Below are 24,933 nucleotides of genomic sequence, written 5' to 3'. Positions count from 1 at the left end.
TATTTCATATGTAAATTATGTAGAATAGAACTATTTCACCCTCGGGTGCAGAATTTTGGGTCAAAAACCTTGGCAAGCCTCGGTTCTGACCCAAAATTCTGTACCCTCGGGTGGAATAGTTCTATCCTACATATGTACATATGAAAGAGTCATATAGGTCATCATATACAATAAAAAAACAATGAAACTTTTTATTTCCCTGCGTTTTTCTTCTATTGAAACAGGGGATATACCAATTTGGGTTAATTTGCATTTCAAACCGTTTTTACCTAAGATTTCTTGTATATTTTCGATATAAAACCAAACTTTGGATAAGCTGTGCGTTCTTATTTTTAAAATCGATCGATTTACTTCCATTAAAGTGATATTTGATTACAAAATGGTAACTACCCCTGTGCTGCAGTTGACAAAGTGAATTTACAAGTCCATGATATGTTTTACCAATGATTGGTAACCCACCCTGTGCTGCAGTGACTAAGTGAATTTACAAGTCCATGATATGTTTTACAGTGTATACCCACCCCTGTGCTGCAGTGACTAAAGTGAATTTATAAGTCCATGATATGTTTTTACCAATGATTGTAACCCACCCCTGTGCTGCAGTGACTAAGTGAATTTACAAGTCCATGATATGTTTTACCAATGATTGGTAACCCACCCCTGTGCTGCAGTGACTGAATTTACAAGTCCATGATATTGTTTTAATTAACACCCCTGTTGCTGCACGTGATAAGTGAATTTACCCAGTCCCATGATTGGTTACCAATGTTTTGGGGTAACCCACCCCTGTGTGCAGTGACTAAGTGAATTTACAAGTCCATGATATGTTTTACCAATTGATTGGTACCACACCCTGTGCTGCTGTGACCCCTGTGGGAATTTACAAGTCTGTGTACGTCTGTTACACTTTTGGTTCAACTCTCAAAAGACTGTAAATGTCAACCAAATCCAATGAAATGCTGTCAGTAGATGTTGTTAAAGGACCTCTGAGACCAAGTACACTTACTACTGTCATCCTTGTTTCATTGTGCATATTAAATAGGAACAGTCCATTTTGATTGGCCAATTTGTTTCCACTCCCTAAAACCTGTGAATGATCACCAATTTCAATGAGATATGGTCGATGGATATGTTAAGGGATAGTAGAGGCTATATTTGTTTACCTTTACTTAGTGAGGCGAAGTGAAGGCTATAAGTTCTTTCAATTTTGCTTGGGTGGGTTTTTTTTTTAGGAAATAAAGGTAAGGTACACTTACTACCAAAATATTTCATTTTTAAATGATTTTTTCTTAATAATGAATAAATAGAACCATTGCATTGATTGGTAACCCACCCCTGTGCTGCAGTGACTAAGTGAATTTACAAGTCCATGATATGTTTTACCAATGATTGGTAACCCACCCCTGTGCTGCAGTGACTAAGTGAATTTACAAGTCCATGATATGTTTTACCAATGATTGGTAACCCACCCCTGTGCTGCAGTGACTAAGTGAATTTACAAGTCCATGATATGTTTTACCAATGATTGGTAACCCACCCCTGTGCTGCAGTGACTAAGTGAATTTACAAGTCCATGATATGTTTTACCATTGATTGGTAACCCACCCTGTGCTGCAGTGACTAAGTGAATTTACAAGTCCATGATATGTTTTACCAATGATTGGTAACCCACCCCTGTGCTGCAGTGACAAAGTGAATTTACAAGTCCATGATATGTTTTACCAATGATTGGTAACCCACCCCTGTGCTGCAGTGACTAAGTGAATTTACAAGTCCATGATATGTTTTACCAATAGCCTCTGCAATGCAGTAGTCAAGTGGAAAAGGTGTCTTGATATTTTATCTTTCAAATGTGACCTGGTTTGCCAATTTTGCTTTTTGGGATGCAGTGATCTAGTAAATGTGTGCAACTAGGTACCAGAGGCTTCCTCTACTTATATAGTCACTGCACAGTGGCCATGTGACTGTCAGAAATTTCATTAGTAACCCCTTGTACCCCTCCCAGTTTCATTGGCAAAAAGGATAAGTTATCTGTACTAATTCACTATTGGACTGATATAACTGAGTGGATAAGGTATCTTGATAGACTCTTAGACTTCCACATCTTGCCTGCAAAATTGAAGACAAAATGACGGCCAAAGTCAAGGAATTTCTTTATAATTTTAAAATAACATTGACTGATCAAAAACCAATCTCTTATTTTTTCTCAATTTCTCATAAAAATCACATTTAAATCCGATCATAAAAAATGAAGAAAAAAAATCTTAATTAACAAAGTATATATTATGATACAGAAATGACATCTGAGTACCGTTAGTAAAAAATATATATGTCCTAATTTTACAATTGATGTTGTAAAGATAATCACCTTCATCTTGAAACATTCTTGAGTTACTTTTCAAAAAGATGAATAAGTATTTGATGAATAGGTTGGGTTTTTTTTTGGAAATAAAGAGAAGTGTAAAAAGTATCATTCATGTAATTATGTATTGACCTTTTAACCTAAGTTATTGGGAGGAGGAAGTCTTGACAGTGAAAAATTACAAACAGAAACACAGCTGTGTACAAACTTGATCCTTATGTTTCTCTCGCTGCATATTTGGTGCTTGTGAGCTTTGGCTGAATGATTTATGAGAAATACATCACCATGTATTGATCAAGAAAAATTAGTCTGGAAAATATCTAGAAGTATTGGAAGTGTGGAAAACACATTTTTCATATTAAGCAGGGAAAAATTGAGCTAATTTTAGAGCATGAGCATAGTTACATCTAAATCTATTGATTTTGTTATTCAAGTTTTAAACCTTCAATGCTTACTTATATGTAGAAATGCACTGTTGTTGGCTCATCTTGAGACATTTTAACATGCATGTTTATAGATACAGATCATGTATATGTATCTTAATGTATACAGTACAGACTAGTAAGTCCTCTAGCTAACAAGAGAAGTTGTTCGGAAGGCCTATGGTTTACATTTTATTGAAATATCAGTCCATCTTCACACATTCTTTGTCCACACTTTATCTATTACACTATTTTGGCAGGAATTTCTTACTTGAGGTAGACAAGTTAACATAAACAAGACTATGTATTGTGTATAAAGATAAGTTTGCTGTACCCTACATTCTGATCTTTAATTTGACCTAGAGGAAAACATTTTCTGTGCTTTAGCCCCATCCTTCCACGCATTAGGTTTGTTTAAACAATATCTGAAACTCTTCTTGTCACTTCAATTCATAGGTTAATTCTAGGCATTGCAACAGATTGTGTCAAATTTCTTCCAACATTTGACCTACACTTTCTAGACTGCTACTAGTAGGAAACTAATTTGCTAAATTGTTTTATTTTGTAAATGTTTTAAATTTTGCCAACATTATTTAAGATGTGTCTACGGCAATATCTATACATGTGTATTGAACAGAGGAGTTTAATTCACAGACAGGTTTTAATTGTCTTCAAAAACATATGGTCATTTCGGACAAGTGTTTTTGTTTATCAGTGATAATACTTGTGAATAATCCTTCTAACATTATAAAATATATATTCACAGTTAACCAATGGTCAAATGCTTGGTGAAGATGTTGGAGACATGGGAATGTTTTATTAAACACCTATAGTACTGGTGGTGCCATTTGGCTGCGACCCTTAAACACACACGTCCATGTCAATTACAAATGAGGATTATCATATCTGATATGTTAAAATGTCCCTATCTCTTCTTTCATGTTGTAGGTGATAGCACAAATCCCAGAGTGCCACAGAAACGTGTTCCGGTATTTATGTGCGTTTCTACGAGAACTGCTTACCCACACAAGTGATAACAACTTGGACGTGAAGCTCCTAGGTTGGTATACATGATTTATTCCCAACTGGCTTATAGATGTAGCTTCCATTTCATAGTCAGGAAAAATGGGACAGAATTTGACGAGGAAATCGTCAAGAGAGACCAGAATGTATTGCACAGAATTCCGACGGGAGATAAATTTATACAAAGAATTTCCAATTTTGGTATTCAGATTTATTTATTGTGGTGTGTATAAAGTAAGATCTATATATTACCAGATTTGGAAAGTAAAAATACTAAGACATTTGGGAGGTGTAAAATATGTAAAACAATTGATTTTGAAACCAATTCAAATCTCAATCTATTACGTGAATGAGATTTTGCTACCCTTGGAAAACAAGTAAACAGATATATTATCACCTTTACATATATGCTACTATATATATTCAGTAGTTTTGTAGGATTTTAGGGTGATTCCAGAACACTTTAACTCAAAGATGTTGATGATCAGTTGACAGTTCTTTGAAACATATGTGAAATACATCAATTGGTCTTGAAGATTTGGATATTAGAGTTGGTCTTGAAGATTTGGATATTAGAGTTCCACAGGAAATCTCTGATAAATCTGTGACGTATATGCCCCAACTTTATAGATGTTTTCATAGTAAAAGATTGTTTTTATTTACTTTCTTTTACATCTTATGTGCATGGTGTCTAGGACATTGATTTTACACTCTTTTGACTTCATTGATTTTGGATACTTTGAAATGTTTATTTAATGTATAGCATTTAACTTTCCCAAGTCGTTTATCTTCACATTGTCACTGAAATTCTAAATATCCACAAAATATTCAGAAATTCATTGACGTACCTAAGAACAATACTTAAAAGAACAATAACGTATAACAGGAATTGATTAACTGCTTTCTTTCGCACAAGATTTATTTTCACAAATTCCGCTGTCCAGATATATTCGCAAAAGTTTATCTCCACGAATTAATATCTTTCACCATTCTTGCACGATTATATTCAAGAATATTTCTATTCAATTTTCAATCAGCTAAATTTAATTCCGCGGAAATGCTTTGAAACGGAAATCACAAAATTTAGTAGACACGATAGAAAGTTGGTTTGCAGTATGTTTGATATCATCTGTAATCCTACTGAAGTGTCAGATGACTGTCGGAAGTGCAGTTTGTTTATGTGATCAATATAAACCTTACATCAGCTGATCTGGCTCTATGTAAGAATTATGGCTGTGATAATTGCAGCTTGCAAACATTGTTTGTGTGTTAACACTGTACTTAATGTATATGGATTCAGTGATACACCAAAATGTGAGAACATGCGTACTCTAGAAATGAGAACATTTAAGGAAGCTGTACAAAGAAATACATACCAATATGCTTGTCATTATAAGCATATAAACATCATCATAAGAGAACTTTCTTAAAATGCTTTGTTCATGTAACCTGTAGTTATAGTCATGTAGCATGTAAATTGATAGAGGGCTACCTTGAGTGAAAAATATAATTTTGTTCAAATAAATGACATTGACTTTAGTTCAAGATCAGCTGTGTATAGCCACTTTTCTGGTTACCAACGCTTTTTAACAACCAAGGTTGTAGTAAATACCTGAGGTGTTGTCAGCCATCACCCTACCCACAATTAATACTGACATACACCTCTCTGGTTACCCATGCCCTCTAACAACCAAGGTTGTGGGTAAATACTTGATTTGTCGACAGCCATCATCATACTCACAATTAATACTGATATATATCCCTCTGGTTACCCATGCCCTCTAACAACCGAGGTTGTGGATAAATACTTGATTTGTCGACAGCCATCATCATACTCACAATTAATACTGATATATATCCCTCTGGTTACCCACGCCCTCTAACAACCAAGGTTGTGGGTAAATACCTGAGGGGTTGACAGCCATCACCCTACTCACAATTAATACTGATATGCACCCCTCTGGTTACCCATGCCCTCTAACAACCAAGGTTATGGGTAAATACCTGAGGTGTTGACAGCCATCACCCTACCCACAATTAATACTGATATACACCCCTCTGGTTACTCATGCCCTCTAAAAACAGATGTTGTGGGTAAATACCTGAGGTGTTGACAGCCATCACCCTACTCACAATCAATACTGACATACACCCCTCTGGTTACTCACGCCCTCTAACAACCAAGGTTGTGGGTAAATACCTGAGGTGTTGTCAGCCATCACCCTACTCAAAATTAATACTGATATTCATCCCGCTGGTTACCCATGCCCTCTAACAACCAAGGTTGTGGGTAAATACCTGAGAAGTCGACAGCCATCACCATACCCACAATTAATACTGACATATACCCCTCTGGTTACCCACGCCCTCTAACAACCAAGGTTGTGGGTAAATACCTGAGAAGTTGACAGCCATCACCCTACTCACAATTAATACCATGGTTCGTACAGAAGATGAAAAGTGCTGGAATTTGGGGTCAGTGCTGGAAAAGTGCTTGAATTTTGGGTCAGTGCTGGAAAAGTGCTGGAATTTTTCTTTAAATCATTGAAAAGTGCTGGAATTGAAACTTCATGCTCCCAGAACACTGACAAAAGCTCTGTTGTCAATCAATTTATCATAATTTCAGTAATCAGACATTACTTAGGATGACTTTGTTGTTTGATAAGAATGTGTAATTGAATCTAATTACTCTGACAAAATTGTACTAACAAATTGCTTGCAAAATTGTAGGCATGTTTTCTGAAAATTCTGATTTCGATTCCAATGTAGAAGAAAAAAGTAGTGCTTGGAAATCTAGAAAAAGTGCTGGAATTTTGGTTTGAAAATCTGTACGAACCATGAATACTGATATACACCCCTCTGGTTACCCATGCCCTCTAACAACAGAGGTTGTGGGTAAATACCTGAGGTGTTGTCAGCCATCACCCTTCCCACAATTAATACTGACATACATCCCTCTGGTTACTAATACTCTCTAACAACCGTGGTTGTGGGTAAATACCTGAGGTGTTGTCAGCCATCACCCTACCCACAATTAATACTGATATACACCCCTCTGGTTACTCACGCCCTCTAACAACCATGGTTGTGGGTAAATACCTGAGGTGTTGACAGCCATCATCCTACTCACAATTAATACTGACATACACCCCTCTGGTTACTCACGCCCTCTAACAACCGTGGTTGTGGGTAAATACCTGAGGTGTTGTCAGCCATTACCCTTCTCACAATTAATACTGACGTACACCGCACTGGTTGCCAACGCCCTCTAACAACGAAGGTTGTGAGTTAATACCTGAAGTGTTGTCAGCCATTACCCTTCTCACAATTAATACTGATATACAACCCTCTGGTTACCCACGCCCTCTAACATCTGAGGTTATAATTAAATCCTGAGGTGTTGGTAGCCATTATTCTACCCACAATTAATAGTGATATACACCCCTCTGGTTACCCACTCCCTCTAACAACCAAGGTTGTGGGTAAATACCTGAGGTGTTGTCAGCCATCACCCTACTCACAATTAATACTGATATACACCCCTCTGGTTACCCACGCCCTCTAACAACCAAGGTTGTGGGTAAATACCTGAGAAGTTGACAGCCATCACCCTACCCACAATTAATACTGATATATATCCCTCTGGTTACCCACGCCCTCTAATAACCAAGGTTGTGGGTAAATACCTGAGGTGTTGTCAGCCATCACCCTTCTCACAATTAATACTGATATTCATCCCTCTGGTTACCCACGCCCTCTAACAACCAAGGTTGTGGGTAAATACCTGAGAAGTTGACAGCCATCACCCTACCCGCAATTAATACTGACATACACCCCACTGGTTGCGTACACCCTCTAACAACCAAGGTTGTGAGTAAATACCTGAGGTGTTGTCAGCCATTACCCTTCTCACAATTAATACTGATATCCACCCCTCTGGTTACCCATGCCCTCTAACAACTGAGGTTATAGTTAAATCCTGAGGTGTTGATAGCCATTATTCTACCCACAATTAATACTGATATACACCCCTCTGGTTACCCATGCCCTCTAACAACAGAGGTTGTGGGTAAATACCTATGACATATACCCCTCTGGTTACCCATGCCCTCTAACAACAGAGGTTGTGGGTAAATACCTGAGGTGTTGTCAGCCATCACCCTACCGACAATTAATACTGACATACACCCCTCTGGTTACCCATGCCCTCTAACAACCAAGGTTATGGGTAAATACCTGAGGTGTTGTCAGCCATTACCCTTCTCACAATTAATACTGACATACACCCCTCTGGTTACCCATGCCCTCTAAAAACCGAGGTTGTGGGTAAATACTTGATTTGTCGACAGCCATCTGCATACTCACAATTAATACTGATATACATCCCTCTGGTTATTCACGCCATCTAACAACCAAGGTTGTGGGTAAATACCTGAGGTGTTGTCAGCCATCACCCTACTCACAATTAATACTGACATACACCCCTCTGGTTACCCACGCCCTCTAACAACCAAGGTTGTGGGTAAATACCTGAGGTGTTGACAGCCATCTGCATACTCACAATTAATACTGATATACATCCCTCTGGTTATTCACGCCATCTAACAACCAAGGTTGTAGTAAATACCTGAGGTGTTGACAGCCGTCACCCTACCCACAATTAAAACAGACATACAACTCTGGTCATCCACACCCTCTTACAACCAAGGTTGTGGGTAAATACCTGAGGTGTTGTCAGCCATCACCCTACCCACAATTAATACTGATATACACCCCTCTGGTTACTCACGCCCTCTAACAACCAAGGTTGTGGGTAAATACCTGAGGTGTTGACAGCCATCACCCTACTCACAATTAATACTGATATACATCCCTCTGGTTACTCACGCCCTCTAACAACCAAGGTTGTGGGTAAATACCTGAGGTGTTGTCAGCCATCACCCTACCCACAATTAAAACAGACATACACCTCTGGTCATCCACACCCTCTTACAACCAAGGTTGTAGTAAATACCTGAGGTGTTGATTTATTTATTACCCTCAAATTAATACTGATAAATACCGAGTGTTGAAGCCATCCACAATTAATACTGGTTACCCAGCCCTCTAACAACAGAGGTTGTGGGTAAATACCTATGACATATACCCCTCTGGTTACCCATGCCCTCTAACAACAGAGGTTGTGGGTAAATACCTGAGGTGTTGTCAGCCATCACCCTACCCACAATTAATACTGACATACACCCCTCTGGTTACCCACGCCCTCTAACAACCAAGGTTGTGGGTAAATACCTGAGGTGTTGTCAGCCATCACCCTACCCACAATTAATACTGACATACACCCCTCTGGTTATCCACACCCTCTAACAACCAAGGTTGTGGGTAAATACCTGAGGTGTTGTCAGCCATTACCCTTCTCACAATTAATACTGATATACAACCCTCTGGTTACCCACGCCCTCTAACAACTGAGGTTATAGTTAAATCCTGAGGTGTTGATAGCCATTATTCTACCCACAATTAATAGTGATATACACCCCTCTGGTTACCCACTCCCTCTAACAACCAAGGTTGTAGGTAAATACCTGAGGTGTTGTCAGCCATTACCCTTCTCACAATTAATACTGACACACACCCCTCTGGTTACCCATGCCCTCTAAAAACCGAGGTTGTGGGTAAATACTCGAATTTGTCGACAGCCATCACCCTACCCACAATTAATACTGATATATATCCCTCTGGTTATTCACGCCATCTAACAACCAAGGTTGTGGGTAAATACCTGAGGTTTTGTCAGCCATCACCCTACTCACAATTAATACTGACATACACCCCTCTGGTTATTCACGCCCTCTAACAACCAAGGTTGTGGGTAAATACCTGAGGTGTTGTCAGCCATCACCCTACCCACAATTAAAACAGACATACAACTCTGGTCATCCACACCCTCTTACAACCAAGGTTGTGGGTAAATACCTGAGGTGTTGACAGCCATCACCCTACTCACAATTAATACAGACATACACCCCTCTGGTTACTCACGCCCTCTAACAATCGTGGTTGTGGGTAAATGCCTGAGGTGTTGTCAGCCATCACCCTACCCACAATTAATACAGACATACACCCCTCTGGTTACTCACGCCCTCTAACAACCAAGGTTGTGGGTAAATACCTGAGGTGTTGTCAGCCATCACCCTACCCACAATTAATACTGACATACACCCCTCTGGTTACCCACACCCTCTAACAACCAAGGTTGTGGGTAAATACCTGAGAAGTTGACAGCCATCACCCTACCCACAATTAATACACTGACATACACCCCTCTGGTTACCCACACCCTCTAACAACTAAGGTTGTGGGTAAATACCTACAAATTAATACTGACATATACCCCTCTGGTTACCCATGCCCTCTAACAACAGAGGTTGTGGGTAAATACCTGAGGTGTTGTCAGCCATTACCCTTCTCACAATTAATACTGACATACACCCCTCTGGTTACTCACGCCCTCTAACAACCAAGGTTGTGGGTAAATACCTGAGGTGTTGACAGCCATCACCCTACCCACAATTAATACTGACGTACATCCGTTTTGGTTTACTTAATCATAGACAGCACTAAGGCAGTTTATTAGTAGCTGTCGACTGTGTTCATAAACTTGTTGATGTTATGAAAGTAGTTGTGGCGATATCCAATTGATCGCCTCGTACGGCCGCCATGGGAGGCTAACTTTCTCTCATTTTATTTCTTTTTATGATATGAATGTGCAGTCATGTGGGTTCTGTTTTGTTTCTTATGTTGTTAAGCTAAGTCTTATGTTAAAAACAAAACGTTTTTGTGTTGAACTTCTGGAGTGTATTATTGGAGCCAAAATGTACAGGTAGCCAGTGGTTCACAATTTGAATTCTTATATCATATCTGATGGCAGGCTATATAAAATGGTCATTTGTTGTCCATCCATCTCTTTGTCCTTCCCTTTGTTCATCCTTCCATCCACATTTATAGATCTTGCTAATCTCTCTCTTTTAATTGCATTTTTTCCAGCTGAAGAAATGTGATACTCTAGAAATTCTAGTACAAGATAATGCAGCTTAAATCTAGTGATGTCCCAGGATGAGGTTTTCAGAGGTTAAACAAAGTACAAATTTTTGTTTCATTGCATGACCTCCTTATGTCTTCTTTGTACCATATGATAAATATTTGACATCAGATAGAACAGAATATATAGTGTTCATACTATATTGTTCTGTTGGTGAAGCGGAAATTGATGCTAAATTATACGGAGTAATTATTGTTTCCCCCAATAGACAATGATTGTTATGACCCGATGGTATTTGTAGCGGTGATGCCATTTTGACGGACATGCATGCCAGAGAATAAGGGGTGAATTTTTGTTGATTAAGAACTAATCAAGTGTTGTGTGTATTTGCTCCCATCATAATGACGCTGAGAGACGCCATGCTGGACTGTCCATTAGAATTTCCATACGATCTCACTTAATCCTGCTGATCAATCAAGGGAGGCATCGTCAGGCCTCCCACTGGTGACCATCAACTGACCACTGGTCACTACAGCAGTCACTTCTGTCTTAACAGCTCGCCAGAGATCAATATGTTAACACACAAGGTGTCATGTTGACTTTACTCTGCCTCCAGACACAAACTGTGTCTCCAGATTTGGTTGGATCTCTGATTTACAAGAAATCCATTCAGGATTTGTAAATTTTTCAATACACACTCATTATAATTAGTTTTTACCTTTTTTGTCAAATTTTAAAAGTTCTATGAAATTAGATGGCCATTTAATCATGTTTGGCATACATTAGAAAAGACACGTAATGTTAATTTAAAGAAATTCTAAGATGGTATCCCTTGCGCAATCACTAGCATCTAGCAAGGCCATCATAAGTGATTTGTACTTAAGTTATATCACTTGTTTTTAATCAATATAAAATAAATAGTTTATTGTCTATTTTGATAAAAGAAAGACACATATTAGCGAAATGGTTTATTAATGGAAGCATTAGATAAACTTTGAACAATTATTATGAAATAAACTGATACAGTAAAAGATATTTTACTTCTTAATATTACTTTTAATGACAAATATGTTTCTTTGAAATCATTAAATATTTCATTGAAATATTTTGGAAGCTGTGATTGTAAAGTAGTTTAGATATTTCACCATGACCATATTACCACTGGCCCTCCACCTTTGAGTTATGAGTTTGAAGCCTTCATTGAGCAGTTACCGTGTATTTACTGTATGCTGGTGGGTTTTCTCCAAGTACTATGGCTTTCCTCCATTACTGAAATATCAGTAGTGACTGTGGCTGTTAAAAGAAGCTTATTCTGGTAAATGAAAATAATAGATTTAATAATTATGATCAAGAGAACATATTGTCTCTTTGCATAATGCATAGTAGCGTATCTGCTCATGTAGGTGGTTAGTTTGAATTCCATGGGGGTAGCTAGTTGCCAAAGGTACTGACAGCTGGTAGGTGGATTTTCTCTGGGTACTTTGACTTTTCTTTATCATCTAAACCTGTCACAAGTCCTTAAATCAAAATGAAGGGGGGAATTCTGCTTATCTAGCTATATTCTTGAATCATATATTTGGAGTATACAGATTAGAATTTAAAGATTTTGTTTTCATTGGATTCAATTTAATCTTTTACATTCAAAATCAACTGAGTTAAAAGTTTTCATAATTTCTTCAGTTTTTAGCAAGTTCCAACAGAGATTGATTTCTTATGGAGTTGGCATGAATGTAAATTATGAAAATACATAAAGCTGCAGTTTGTTAAGTTCTTTCTTTGCTTATTAATAAATGTCTAGATACTACCACTCCAGGGAGTTCTGTTTCTGATTCCACATAACATCTTTATGGCAACCATTTGTCCATTGTAGCTTCAATTTGTCTCGCTTGGGAGTAGAAAGAAGGTGGATTATAAACCTGAATTATCATTTTCAGCTGTTCTGTATGGCATTAAAAATATCTTACATTTATTAAAACAATCATTGATGAAAAAATTGCTGACTAGGAAATCTTCACAATGATTTTCTGAAAAGTAATTCATAGTTTTGAATTTGTGATTAGCTTTTGAAGTTACACATCATAAATGTACATTATTATTCAATGTTTAAAAAAAATCATCAGGGTATATGTCAAATTACAGGTGTGCAAAAATCAGGGAAGATAACTCAAATTCTCATTAACCATCACAATTTACTAAAAGGTGTTGTGGGCAAACTGAGCTATGATATTTTCATTTTGTATTGAATGTGTAGACTGAGATTTGAAACCTAACAGTAACTAGGCTTTGAATCTTGTTATCAAATGTTAACCACTGATAGTACAACTATATATAAAACCACTTCTAATTTGGGGGGAAAATAACCATGACTTTTTTCTCCATTGTCTTGCATTATGTAAGTTCCTGCATGGTTACACTTAATTTAAGTTGATTGCTGTGCAGAAACCAGAACTAAAAAATGAGAATCTTTCTCTCTTACCCAGTGGATTTGCAAAGTCAGCACCAAAACTCAATTGTGGTTGGTCATTTGATTCATTACATGGTCTGCATGACTCAATGGCTAAACGCAATGATCAAAGGTCAGTCTTAAAAAGGAGGAATAGCCTATCTAGCAAAGTTATAGGAAAGATTTTTTCTTTTCATTACTACTTAACATAAGACTACAGAAACATCTAATGTTCACGCTTTGTGAAGTAATATTTGCTGTCACACTTGTCATCCAAAGCCGTCCACAATTTGACCACAGACGTCAAGCTAAATGTGACAATGTATATGCTAATTGGAATTTTCTCCAATTTCTGCTGGCCAGTGTATATATATATATAACTGTGTGGGATGGTGGTGGTTGTGTTAGGTAGTTGGTAGGTGGCCATTAATTTACTTGCCAGTATATATAGTGTCGAGTCTGGACCGTCCATACACACATCACTAAACATATCCAGCGGAATCATTGATTTATGCATCAACAGAACATGAAACAAATTGAATTTGAGAAGCAATTCTCTGTCATGCCGTGTCGAAATTACCCGTTATAAATCAGCGCTAAAGTCTCCACAAATCACAAAATATTACCAAGATGCATTAGATTTTCCGGAAAAGGCTCCCAATTAAAAAGGGGTGATAGTTCACTTTCATATTTTTACATTGGAGCTCATTTCATTGCTTACAATGTACACAGACACCAGTGATATGATCAGTATCACAGAGATTTATAGGTACAGATGTCCTACAGCCACACATTTTATATAATTTTTGTTTCTAACAGGACACAGTAATCATCCCTCCACTGCACAGATACATGTAAATATATTTGATCCTTGTTAACATGAATTTCTATAGGTTGTGGTGGCCCGACACATTGTCATCAGCTCTCTACTCTGGTTAGGGAGTTTGAAACTATTGTATTCCATATTTGCATATTACAGATTTATCTGCCCTAGCAGGTAGGTATTGATTGCGATGTCATGTGTTTGCGAGCATATTACGTCATTCGTTTCAGAGAAAAACAATGTGAATACAGGGGTTTCGAGATCTCAAAATGAAGTGGGTAAAGTACAATTTACCATCGATTAGTCCCACCTTCCGGTGATTATGACATTGTCATTTTACGTGATTTTTGTGACGTCATAATCATCGGAAGGTGGGACTAATCGATGGTAAATAGTACATTACTTACATTGTTTTTAGATCTCAAAAACCACATATTGCACTTACACAATAATGACATAACTATCCATACCTACATGCAAGGGAGCTAACTCTGTAATATGCAAAGACAAAATAGCAGTTACCAGGTACTGACAGTTTTACATTATTTTTTAGGTCATCTGACCTCTGAAGGGTCAAGATGTCTGCATAGGTCATCTGCTGCCTATAATTTTTTCATTCAAATGACTTCTTCTAAATAACTGGAAGGCCTAGGCTACTTGGATGAAGGACTACCAGTTTGTTCAAATGAAGACCTTGATCTTCATTCAAGGTCACATTGGTCAAAATAGGCTAAAATCGTTCAATGGTTTCTTATCAATAACAAAAGGAGACTTGATAAAAGGCCTGTGGTATACTGAGGTAGAGAACTTCTAATTACTGTTTGCTGAAATGAATTACCTTTACCGTCATTCAAGATCCCATGGGTCATATACCAGTATGCTAAAATCTTTGAACAAATTTTTGTAAATAACAAAGAGGTCTAGAGAACTGATATTGGGCCTGTTTCAGGTTTAGCATGAGATGAAGGGCTACCAAGTACAAGTATTTTTATGTTCAAATGAATTACCTTGACTTTCATTCAAGAATGCAGTGGATGGTTTCTTGTCAGTAACTAAGAGGTGATATTGGGCCTGTGGCATGCTGGAATGAAGGGACTCCAAGTTTTTTTCAAATGAAGGACCTTGACCTTCATTGAAAAATGACTTGGTAAAGCATGGAGAAATCTCAAACTTTTCCATTTATAATATTCACCATGATGATGACACCATGTTAGAAAGGAGCTACCTGAACCGTAGTCTAGTACAGAACATTTGTGCCAGTTGTTAATAATCATAAATCAACAAAGTTTAACAGTGATGGAATGTTATTTCCAAGGTAAAACTTTTCAGGCATTTGTCAGTTGTGTTATTTCCACTTGGAGTACTATTGGTTAAAGGAGTTAATATTTTTGTAAAATTTGTTAATTCTGTAATAGGAGAGAAGAAAATGTAGCGGCCAGACCGGGATTCGAACCCTGGACCCTCCGAACACTAGCAAGCGCTCTACTGACTAACTACCTGGTCACCGATGCTCGACCCAGTCCAATCCCACTACACTCCTTCGTCCTTTCTTTAAGTCTTTGTCCTCCAAGATATACGAGACCCTTCCAAACACCACCACTGTGAGTTATTTAGTTGGGCGCCAATTCTGTAATAGGAATGGAGAAAATGTAGAGGCCAGACCGAGATTCAAACCCAGGGCCCTCCGAACACTAGCCAAGTGCTCTACTGACTGAGTTACCTGATCACCGATGATCGACCCATTCCAATCCCGCTACTATTACATATTTACAAGTATGATATCTGCTATATATATTTGAGGTAATAAAAACTTTTATCCTGAAATACTTTTGACCTTTGGGCTTCAATTGGTATAAAAAAGACATGAACAAATTGGGACTGAATACTGAGAACAACAAACAATAGGGCAATTCTAAGGAAAAGGGTATATTGACAATCTGCATCAACCAGCGACGCTGCTTTATGACACTCGGACAGACAGAATGACAATATGGGGAATCTGGGAATCAGAGAAAAAAATCTTGAAAGAAAAAAATCAGAAGTATAATCAACGTCAAGATGGCATAAATGAATGATAAATATGGACTAGGAGCAATTTAAACCATCAGCAAGTTTCTTAAAATAATTCTGAATGCATCGCATGATCGGAAGCACAAATATCTTCAGTGTAATTTCCTCCCCACTAAATTGATTTAACCAAATTTGTTGAGTTGTTGTCAGGTAGCTGTTTCTCCTATAAACAGGTTATCACATTGATTTACTGTTAAATCAGCCACCAAAGTCTTCCAAATTTTCTATTTGTGCCCGAAATGCAAAAGTTTTCGTAATGCATTGTTATATATTCACCTTTTGTTTTGTTTTTCCTCTGCCAAAAGAATTTATTCATCACAGGGTTGTAATTTATTGTTGCCTTCAGTTTTGTTCAATTTTATTGCAGAATTTTGCTGTAAAAATAGAACCAAATGGATCACATTCTGATGAAGAAATGCCGTCTTGGTGGGAAAAAAACTTTTTAAGAATCTAATTTGCAAGATTTTTTTTCTCTTTCACAGATATTTCTTGTTAAATTTGACTCTGAAATGTCTCTAAAACGTGAATTGCAATCAGTGTCGGAGGCAGTGGTTTAATCAAGGCATTGTAGATTTAATGGCGGCCAAGAGGATTTGGTAAATGCTACACGCATCAAATCCCCAAATGAAATGATCAATTTGCTTCTATTGAAAGATCAAATGTAGTAGTAATATTGTGATTGATAGGGCTGAATCTCAAGTTAAATTAAATTGTTCTTCAGGGATACTTGGGTGGACTTCACAATAGAAAATTTGCTCCCAATGTTTTAACTGCAAAACATAAAGTTACTTGTGTGAGGATTTTCAACAAGTTTACGTTTTGACATTGAAATAGATTTCCTCATTAAAAGGAATACCAGGTAAGTTTAGTGAAATCACTAAGACACAGTAGAAGTTTGATATCAATCTCCTTCTGGCTAGCCAGTAGGAAATTTAATGGTGAGATATCCTAATAGAAAGATGTTCAATCTGGCATTATATTTTACATTTAAAATGATATTTATTTTAACTCTGAAAGATTTTTAACTGATATATCTCAATGAATCAATGAATAAGGCCCTCCATGAAATTAAATGAGGAGGCATACTACCTATTGTCCTTTTTATCCCATCACATATAGTGCTGTTTTTATATGGAGGCAGGCACATTTAGGTCTTACACACAGCAACTTTCCTTCAATGAAAATTTCTGACTATAGATAAATATAAAAGCATTTGGAGTGTTGCTGTAGTAGTCACATGGGGTGAGTTTGTGTTCTGCTGATTAAAGTATCTAGCTGTCATATTGTTGCAGACATGATGTGTGCTAGTTTGAGTCCACACACTTTGTTTTGCTTGAAATAAGGGTATTTGTGTGATTGTAGACTATATATGCCCACGGACGTCACCATTGTAAGTATATACCTTGAGCCTATACACAGCCATCTTACAAAACGTCATACCATATATAAAAGTATTTGATGTAGATCATAGTTGACACAGTCGTCTCTGTTTGGTGATCAATCCACATGCATCACTAGGTTTTAAAAGTCGGTGATGGTAAATGCTCTCAGACATATGGAATACTTCCATTGCTGAGGAGCTGCTCAGCTCTGTCTCCAGGGACATATATTGTTCATATTATCTTAGATGGAGCTCAAACTTGTCAACAGACCTACCATATTTGGAAAATGTTCAGTTTTCAAGAAGACCTAAAATGAATTAAATTCAATTATTCTTTTTTAGAGATTACACGTCCAGGGTGATTCATATCTTTGACCACATGGTATAGAAAATTAGTCATCAAAGTGATCCTAATAACAATTAACAACATTAATGAATCAAGGTGAAAAACTAACATTATTGTGTGTATCAGGGGACATAACTCCAATCCCAATATCTCGACCATCATCATGTTGTATATCAATATGGAAACACTTGTTACACATAGCCTTTTATTTCATGTTTTGTACTTATGTTTCACTTCCTGCTATTAGCCAGTGTCATATAAGTATGATTAAAGTTTTAGTGATGAAGGAAATTTCACCATGGCACAGCTAGTGCGTGACTCTATCACCATGGTAACTGTCTGTGTTACCATGGCAAATGTCTGGGCATTGCATGGTCACAACAGTGGGTGATGAAGGGATAAGTATTGGTGTCTGTTAATCTCTGTCTTCCTAGCAAGTTGTATATTAAAGTGGACATCACAAAACAGAACTTTGGTGGGTAAAAAAAAAGGAAAACCTACCTGAATTGTCATCTTATTTTTAAACGTGATCTGATCTTGGAAAAAAATGTTTTGTGAAGAGAGAGTGGGGGGAGGGGGGGGGATAAAAAATAATGTTCATTTAGGCAATGCATAATGCTTTGTTTGATATATTCATCATCAATCTTTTAGTATTTGTCATCTGCTTAAAATCTTGTTCAGTTGTCATTTATGGTCTAATGGGCCACTTGAGAGAATAGCAAGGATGTCAAAGTTGTTCGAAGTTCAGTTTGATTTTTACGATTGTGATTCTGGTTTGTTTTTAAGGGAAACGGATAGCTAGCATGCCCTACAAACAGAACCCTTGTTATCTAATAAGATTTAAATGTTAAAAAACTTTCAACCTTGAAACTGATCCAATTATGTGACTTTATAATCACATTACTGTATCATGGCAATGACAACATGTAAGCTGTGTAGCAATGAGACTCAAATTGTTGAAACTAATGACACTAAATTGTTTGAAACCATGGTAGAATACTTGATTTTTGAGATTATGATGAAATAAATTCAAAGACTTCGCACAAAGACTCATTAGCATAATAAACTGTTGTGATCACATTGTCCTCGAGCTACCATTAAATCATTTCTATGTACATGTACATTGTACGCAATCAGTTTATAGGTATATCGCACATAGTATTAATGAATAATATATAATTATATATATATATCCATTCCTTTGCAAAAGATCTAGTCTGCAGACAATATTAAATAAATCATAAGGTCATCTCATTGTGTGACTAACTACACAGGTTTCCACAGGACTCCCTGATTCTATCAGATCTCTACTCCTTTACACACTTGTTGTATAAAGTCTATGAGTTCGACTAAACTGAATGAGTGCTGTGTATGAGTGTCAAACCTTGCTCCATAAAGTCTTCAACTCGGAGTCATTACCTTAATCTTTAAAAATGAGAATTTTTAAAAGATGTAATTGGGTTATGTACACAGCTGTGTATCTTAGAGTACATGTGTATATATAACCTTCTCACACTAGACTTTCCATAGATCTATGGCATTTGTACCTGTAGAATGCTCGTGAAAAGACTTCAGCCTCGCCTAATCCAATATTCATACTGTTCATGTACTAGATAAATGTTGGTGCATGCAGTCAGGATGAAAATTATCACCATACAAAGAATATCTGAATTGTGTAAAAGCTAGAAGAAAGTACAGGATTATATTAGCCCATATACTGTTAGCATTATTCCCTAGGATCCATGATAATTGTCCGGATTTCTTTTTTATATTTCCCCAACTTGTGCTGATAATACCTTCTTACCTGCTGACAATTGAGCAAATGGGTCTTGGGTTTCTCTGGTATTAACGCATTATATGGTGTTAATTTTTCTGTACTCTCTGAGACAGATCGAGCCGTATTTCAGGAATGATAATTACATCATTTGCACCACAGCAGAGTGTGAGTGCAGTTTACCTTATTTACAAAGAGAAGGAAATTTAACGTTGAATCACAATTGTGTAATAAATGTTAATTACACCCCTGTGAGCAGCAAACCCTTTCAGCTTTTGAAGGTTTTGATGGTGTAAATAGAAAAGAATGTTTATTATACAGGCAAATTAACTGTAAAACTAGGCATGATTCTTTGTTTTGATTTTTGATCATGTAATTGTTGCTTTGAGATATAAAGAATAAGTTGTCGTATAAGCTGTATGTTCAGAAAATTCTTACCTGGAGACACATGTACTCAAATTCTCTTGTATAACAATGATGTTTTTTTTTTGTTTTTTTTTTAATGAAAGCTAATTTACACTCATAAGAACCATTATTGTATACATTCCATAAGGATTAGTGAGAATAAGATGTCTGAAATCTTATATTAAACTCTCCTTCAAGTTGAATATTTTATTGAAAATTGATGCATGTACTTTTTTTTTCTACGGTTGTTCTTATTATTAAAAGATAATTTTTTCAAGAAACTCAGGATAGGTTTTTATAGTCTTTTCAAGTCTTATTGTTTTTTGTCAAAAGAATGAAAATCAATTTCAAAATGAAAATTTGGTAAACCTCATGGGTGATTAACACTGGTCTGATTGACCTGAATTTCTTATAGAAATCCAGCAAAGCATAAAATTGAGGCACTTGTGAAGTTATTTAATTGTCTCACCATCCAGGAAAGTGAGACTTTTATGTAGTGGCTGCAGTAATTAGGTCAACATTTGCTTTTACTTTTCACAAAGTTAATCACATCTAATTGTATGAAAACTTGGTCAGAAGATGACATTTTCCTTTGTTTTATGCATCAGTGAAACACATAATTGTTTCACTTTCAGAATGTTTATCAATATTGCTTATTTCAATCAATTTTGATCTTATTTCATTTTCATGTTTTGTAGCGACAACATTTGGGAAGATATTCCTGCGACCACCCCCTTCACCTGTGCCGTCAAAGAGACTGCGGTCTGTTAGAGAAGAGTCCCCTGTTGGTAAAGGAGAAGAAGATATGATGAGAGCAGCTTTCGTCTACCACTTCCTCACCAACGAGTATGATGAGTGATTCAAGACTGACCATAGGAAGTGGCCACTGAGTGACCACTACTACTTCTAATCCAACAAATGTGATATGTGATCTTAGGCTGACTTTATAAAGGAAGTGACCACTACCTCTTCCTTTCCAGCGAATATGGTGAAAGTAAATACAATAAATTACCCAAGACTGACCATAAGAAGTGACCACTGTAATACCAATCTCAACAAGTGGTACTTGTGTGAGTTGATCTCAGTTTATACTGAGGAATTTACTACAAGTTGTCAGCTAATACAGACCCATATAGTATAGTCTGATCTCATTGGGTGACCTGATATGTAGGTCAAACTTCTAATATTGTATCAAAAGGATGCTCTAACTGGGCATCAGTTGCTGGTTTTCAGATCCTATCTTTAGATGACCGTCTGAACTTACCATATCATTTCATGATGATTTGTCACTATCCTTTTTATAACATAACCAGCTACCATAAGTGAATACCAGAAACGACCTTCAATATATTACAAGGGAAATAAAGGTCAAATGTTGATGTGATTATAAATTTGGATCATCTTATGTTTAGATGACCAATCCATAGATTTAGGAAGTTCTTCAATCATTAATGTTTTAGTGATCAACTGGCACAGTTCACATATTACAAAAAAAAACCTTACATTTAGACTTTCACTAATTTGGCTTTGTTATATAGGCATACAAGATGTAAAGGAAAAGTTTATGACCATCTACAGTCCTGCCTGATGTGTTATAAAGTCAACATCTATATCACCTATTTTAATCAAGGCTAAAATTAATTAGTCCTAATTAAGTTGATAAACAAATTGAAGTTCACTTTTTTCAAAATTCCTTATGGGCAATGGGATTGGTCACATGATACACATGAAATATATGTTAATATTTTGAATTTGGACAGATTCTAATACTCAGGAGTCAGTCTGGTCCATATTCAGGAAGATTGAGGGGGTGTTTTTTCAGAAGATAAATGACCTAATCAAGGTGGATGGTCACTCGTAGAATAATTAAGGGGAACGATCAGTAGAATATCATTCCTTTCTGTGTGATAATAGTTTGTCTGTGATAGATAAACATTAGAATAACAGTGTGATGTTGTAGTAAAATAATATCTTCATTCTTTTTTTTTCAGGAAATTAAGATGCATATACAATTAGATAGTTAGTGAATTAAACATTCAAAATGACTTTTTTTCTGCTTTTGGTGTTTTCAGGTAGCTGAAATTTGCTTCTTTCTTGATTGTAAGGTGACTTTCAGTGAATTAGGATGTAGGGTAATATGATTAATTTATGCTTATATCTGTAATGTCAAGATATGTCCAATTTTACAATATCTAAAAAACACTGTGGTGTGCTGGGAAAAACATACTAGACACATAGATTGGTAGATATATAGGGGGATTTAGATTGAAAAATATTTAGTTTTTTAATTTTTAAACTGTTCTTATATTTTTTTCTAGAAACTGCCTATTGTATTGAGTCAGAGCCTTGCTAATGATGAAATGAAATGTGTTTAGAGATCAAATTTTTATCTAGTCATATTAAACACTAAACTGAATTAAGTAGTACAGTAGCCAACTATAATAAGGGTTAAATACTCTAGTGTCCGTCCACACTATCAAACACTGCATGATAACATAGTCAACCTGAATCATATCTATAAAAATGATGTCGACTATATCGGTCATCAAAGTGCTGTTACGCCTATGATGGTCACACCTTTAATGGTCATACCTGTGATGGTCACACCTTTAATGGTCATACCTGTGATGGTCACACCTTCAATGGTCATACCTGTGATGGTCACACCTTTAATGGTCATACCTGTGATGGTCACACCTTTAATGGTCATACCTGTGATGGTCACACCTTTAATGGTCATACCTGTGATGGTCACACCTTTAATGGTCATACCTGTGATGGTCACACCTTTAATGGTCATACCTGTGATGGTCACACCTTTAATGGTCATACCTGTGATGGTCACACCTTTAATGGTCATACCTGTGATGGTCACACCTTTAATGGTCATACCTGTGATGGTCACACCTTTAATGGTCATACCTGTGATGGTCACACCTTTAATGGTCATACCTGTGATGGTCACACCTTTAATGGTCATACCTGTGATGGTCACACCTTTAATGGTCATACCTGTGATGGTCACACCTTTAATGGTCATACCTGTGATGGTCACACCTTTAATGGTCATACCTGTGATGGTCACACCTTTAATGGTCATACCTGTGATGGTCACACCTTTAATGGTCATACCTGTGATGGTCACACCTTTAATGGTCATACCTGTGATGGTCACACCTTTAATGGTCATACCTGTGATGGTCACACCTTTAATGGTCATACCTGTGATGGTCACACCTTTAATGGTCATACCTGTGATGGTCACACCTTTAATGGTCATACCTGTGATGGTCACACCTTTAATGGTCATACCTGTGATGGTCACACCTTTAATGGTCATACCTGTGATGGTCACACCTTTAATGGTCATACCTGTGATGGTCACACCTTTAATGGTCATACCTGTGATGGTCATGGCTGTAAGATGTCCAGATATATGACCTCTAGACCACTATCTTTGGTTGACCAATTTGAAACCCACTAGTGACATTTGCCAGATTTAAGTCTGGTTGTAGTTTATTTCTTTAGATTTAAGCTTTCTTCCCCTACCCTGATTGACTCCTTATGGTGAATAACTCTGTACCAAGATGTACATAAAACAAGAATACCTTGATCTATAGACTCTTTCCTGGCTCTTTAATTAACCTGAAGTATATGTTAAAGAGATTAATACACGTAGAGGATATGAATGCTCAAAATCTCACTTGATGTAACAATTGATTTCCATTGCCAATTCTATCTAACAGAAAAAAATCATGTAAATTTTATTCAATTTAAAATTTCACAAATGTTGTACATTGAAAATTCAAGATTTCATTAGCTTTCGAATTAAATTAAAATAGAAATGATATTAATTGAATACTCGATTAATTTTGAAAAATCGATAAAACTCCTTGATGGTATTATTGCCAATTCAGGCCCATTATATATAGTCTTTTGTTTATAGTACTTTTGTATTAAGTGCTCTTCCACAATAAAAAAAAGCATAATATTCCTTATATTTTAAACAAAGTTTACCTTATTAAGTAAAATTATTGAAAAAAGAGAGAAAAATAACTAAGGCAAATAATTTTATGAGTATATGTTATGTGATTTGTGTGTTAAATTGTTCATTATTATCAAGAAATGTCCAAGTGTTGACATATGTATATTTATTTTCCAGATAATACTGAATAGAAAATGTAGTAATTATCCTTAAAATACTGGGGCCAATTCATTATACTTGCAGTTTGTTGCAAAGCAGTTTGTTTATAATGCAGAATGACATTACCTTTAATTTATTAACATATATTGGTAATTGCCAGATGGATTTTGAACAAGTCTTAAGATAATGTAAGAATTGAAAGACTTGTTTTTCTGTGTATAGTAAATTACTCTTAAAAGTTTTGTTCAGTTTTTATTGACCATAATCTGATCACATACCTATGATATTTCATATTTACTTTAGCAGACTTTTTTTTTTTTTTGATGAATTTCTAAATAACTTTTTAATTTTGGAGTAATGAATATTTTCATGGAATACCTACATAGTATACATGAACAGCAATAATATTACCTGTGACTGCTCTATATATCTCTCCTATAAGGTAATTTCTGTCTTCCAAACAACCATTAATAGCTGCTTCTGAAGTTCTGAAATTCATCCCCGAACAAGGAGCACACAATGGCAAATGAAATATAAGTGCAGTTGCTCTCTCTTCCAAACTTTTTATATTCGCTGTAAATAAAATACTGTTTTCATTGTATGATCCTTGTAAAGATTATATATGGATGTATGAATATCAGGACAAATTGCTGTTATCAGATTATGAATGCCACAATAAGGAACATGCTTGAGGGAAT

At 36.3% G+C, this 24,933-nt stretch overlaps 2 protein-coding genes across 3 annotated transcripts in view; one reads left to right on the top strand and one right to left on the bottom strand.

Annotated features, from left to right (window-relative positions):
• Nucleotides 1-22,763, top strand: part of LOC138330201 (inositol polyphosphate 5-phosphatase OCRL-like) — a 47,566-nt gene extending 24,803 nt beyond the window's left edge. Inside the window, exons 24-25 of one of the 2 annotated variants that reach the window (XM_069277658.1) lie at nt 3,733-3,844; nt 20,790-22,763. In XM_069277658.1, the coding sequence (XP_069133759.1) occupies nt 3,733-3,844; nt 20,790-20,950 (273 nt within the window). In that variant the 3' untranslated portion in view covers nt 20,951-22,763. The remainder of the gene's footprint in view (nt 1-3,732; nt 3,845-20,789) is intronic. The other variant, XM_069277650.1, reaches the window with a different exon arrangement.
• Nucleotides 22,637-23,506, bottom strand: LOC138328966 (secreted effector protein PipB2-like). The gene has a single exon (XM_069275698.1). It carries the CDS (start codon nt 23,504-23,506, stop codon nt 22,637-22,639), a length of 870 nt encoding a protein of 289 aa, XP_069131799.1.
• Nucleotides 23,507-24,933: the final 1,427 nt, after the last annotated feature.

This window comes from Argopecten irradians, chromosome 1 (assembly GCF_041381155.1).
Source record: "Argopecten irradians isolate NY chromosome 1, Ai_NY, whole genome shotgun sequence".
Classification (NCBI taxonomy): domain Eukaryota; kingdom Metazoa; phylum Mollusca; class Bivalvia; order Pectinida; family Pectinidae; genus Argopecten; species Argopecten irradians.
Note: the sequence above shows the minus strand (reverse complement) of the source record. Positions and strands in the feature narration are given on the sequence as shown.

What these genes read in the sequence shown, in the direction of transcription:
- LOC138328966 (XM_069275698.1), bottom strand. Translation starts at nt 23,506, where the DNA reads ATGACCATCACAGGTATGACCATTAAAGGTGTGACCATCACAGGTATG.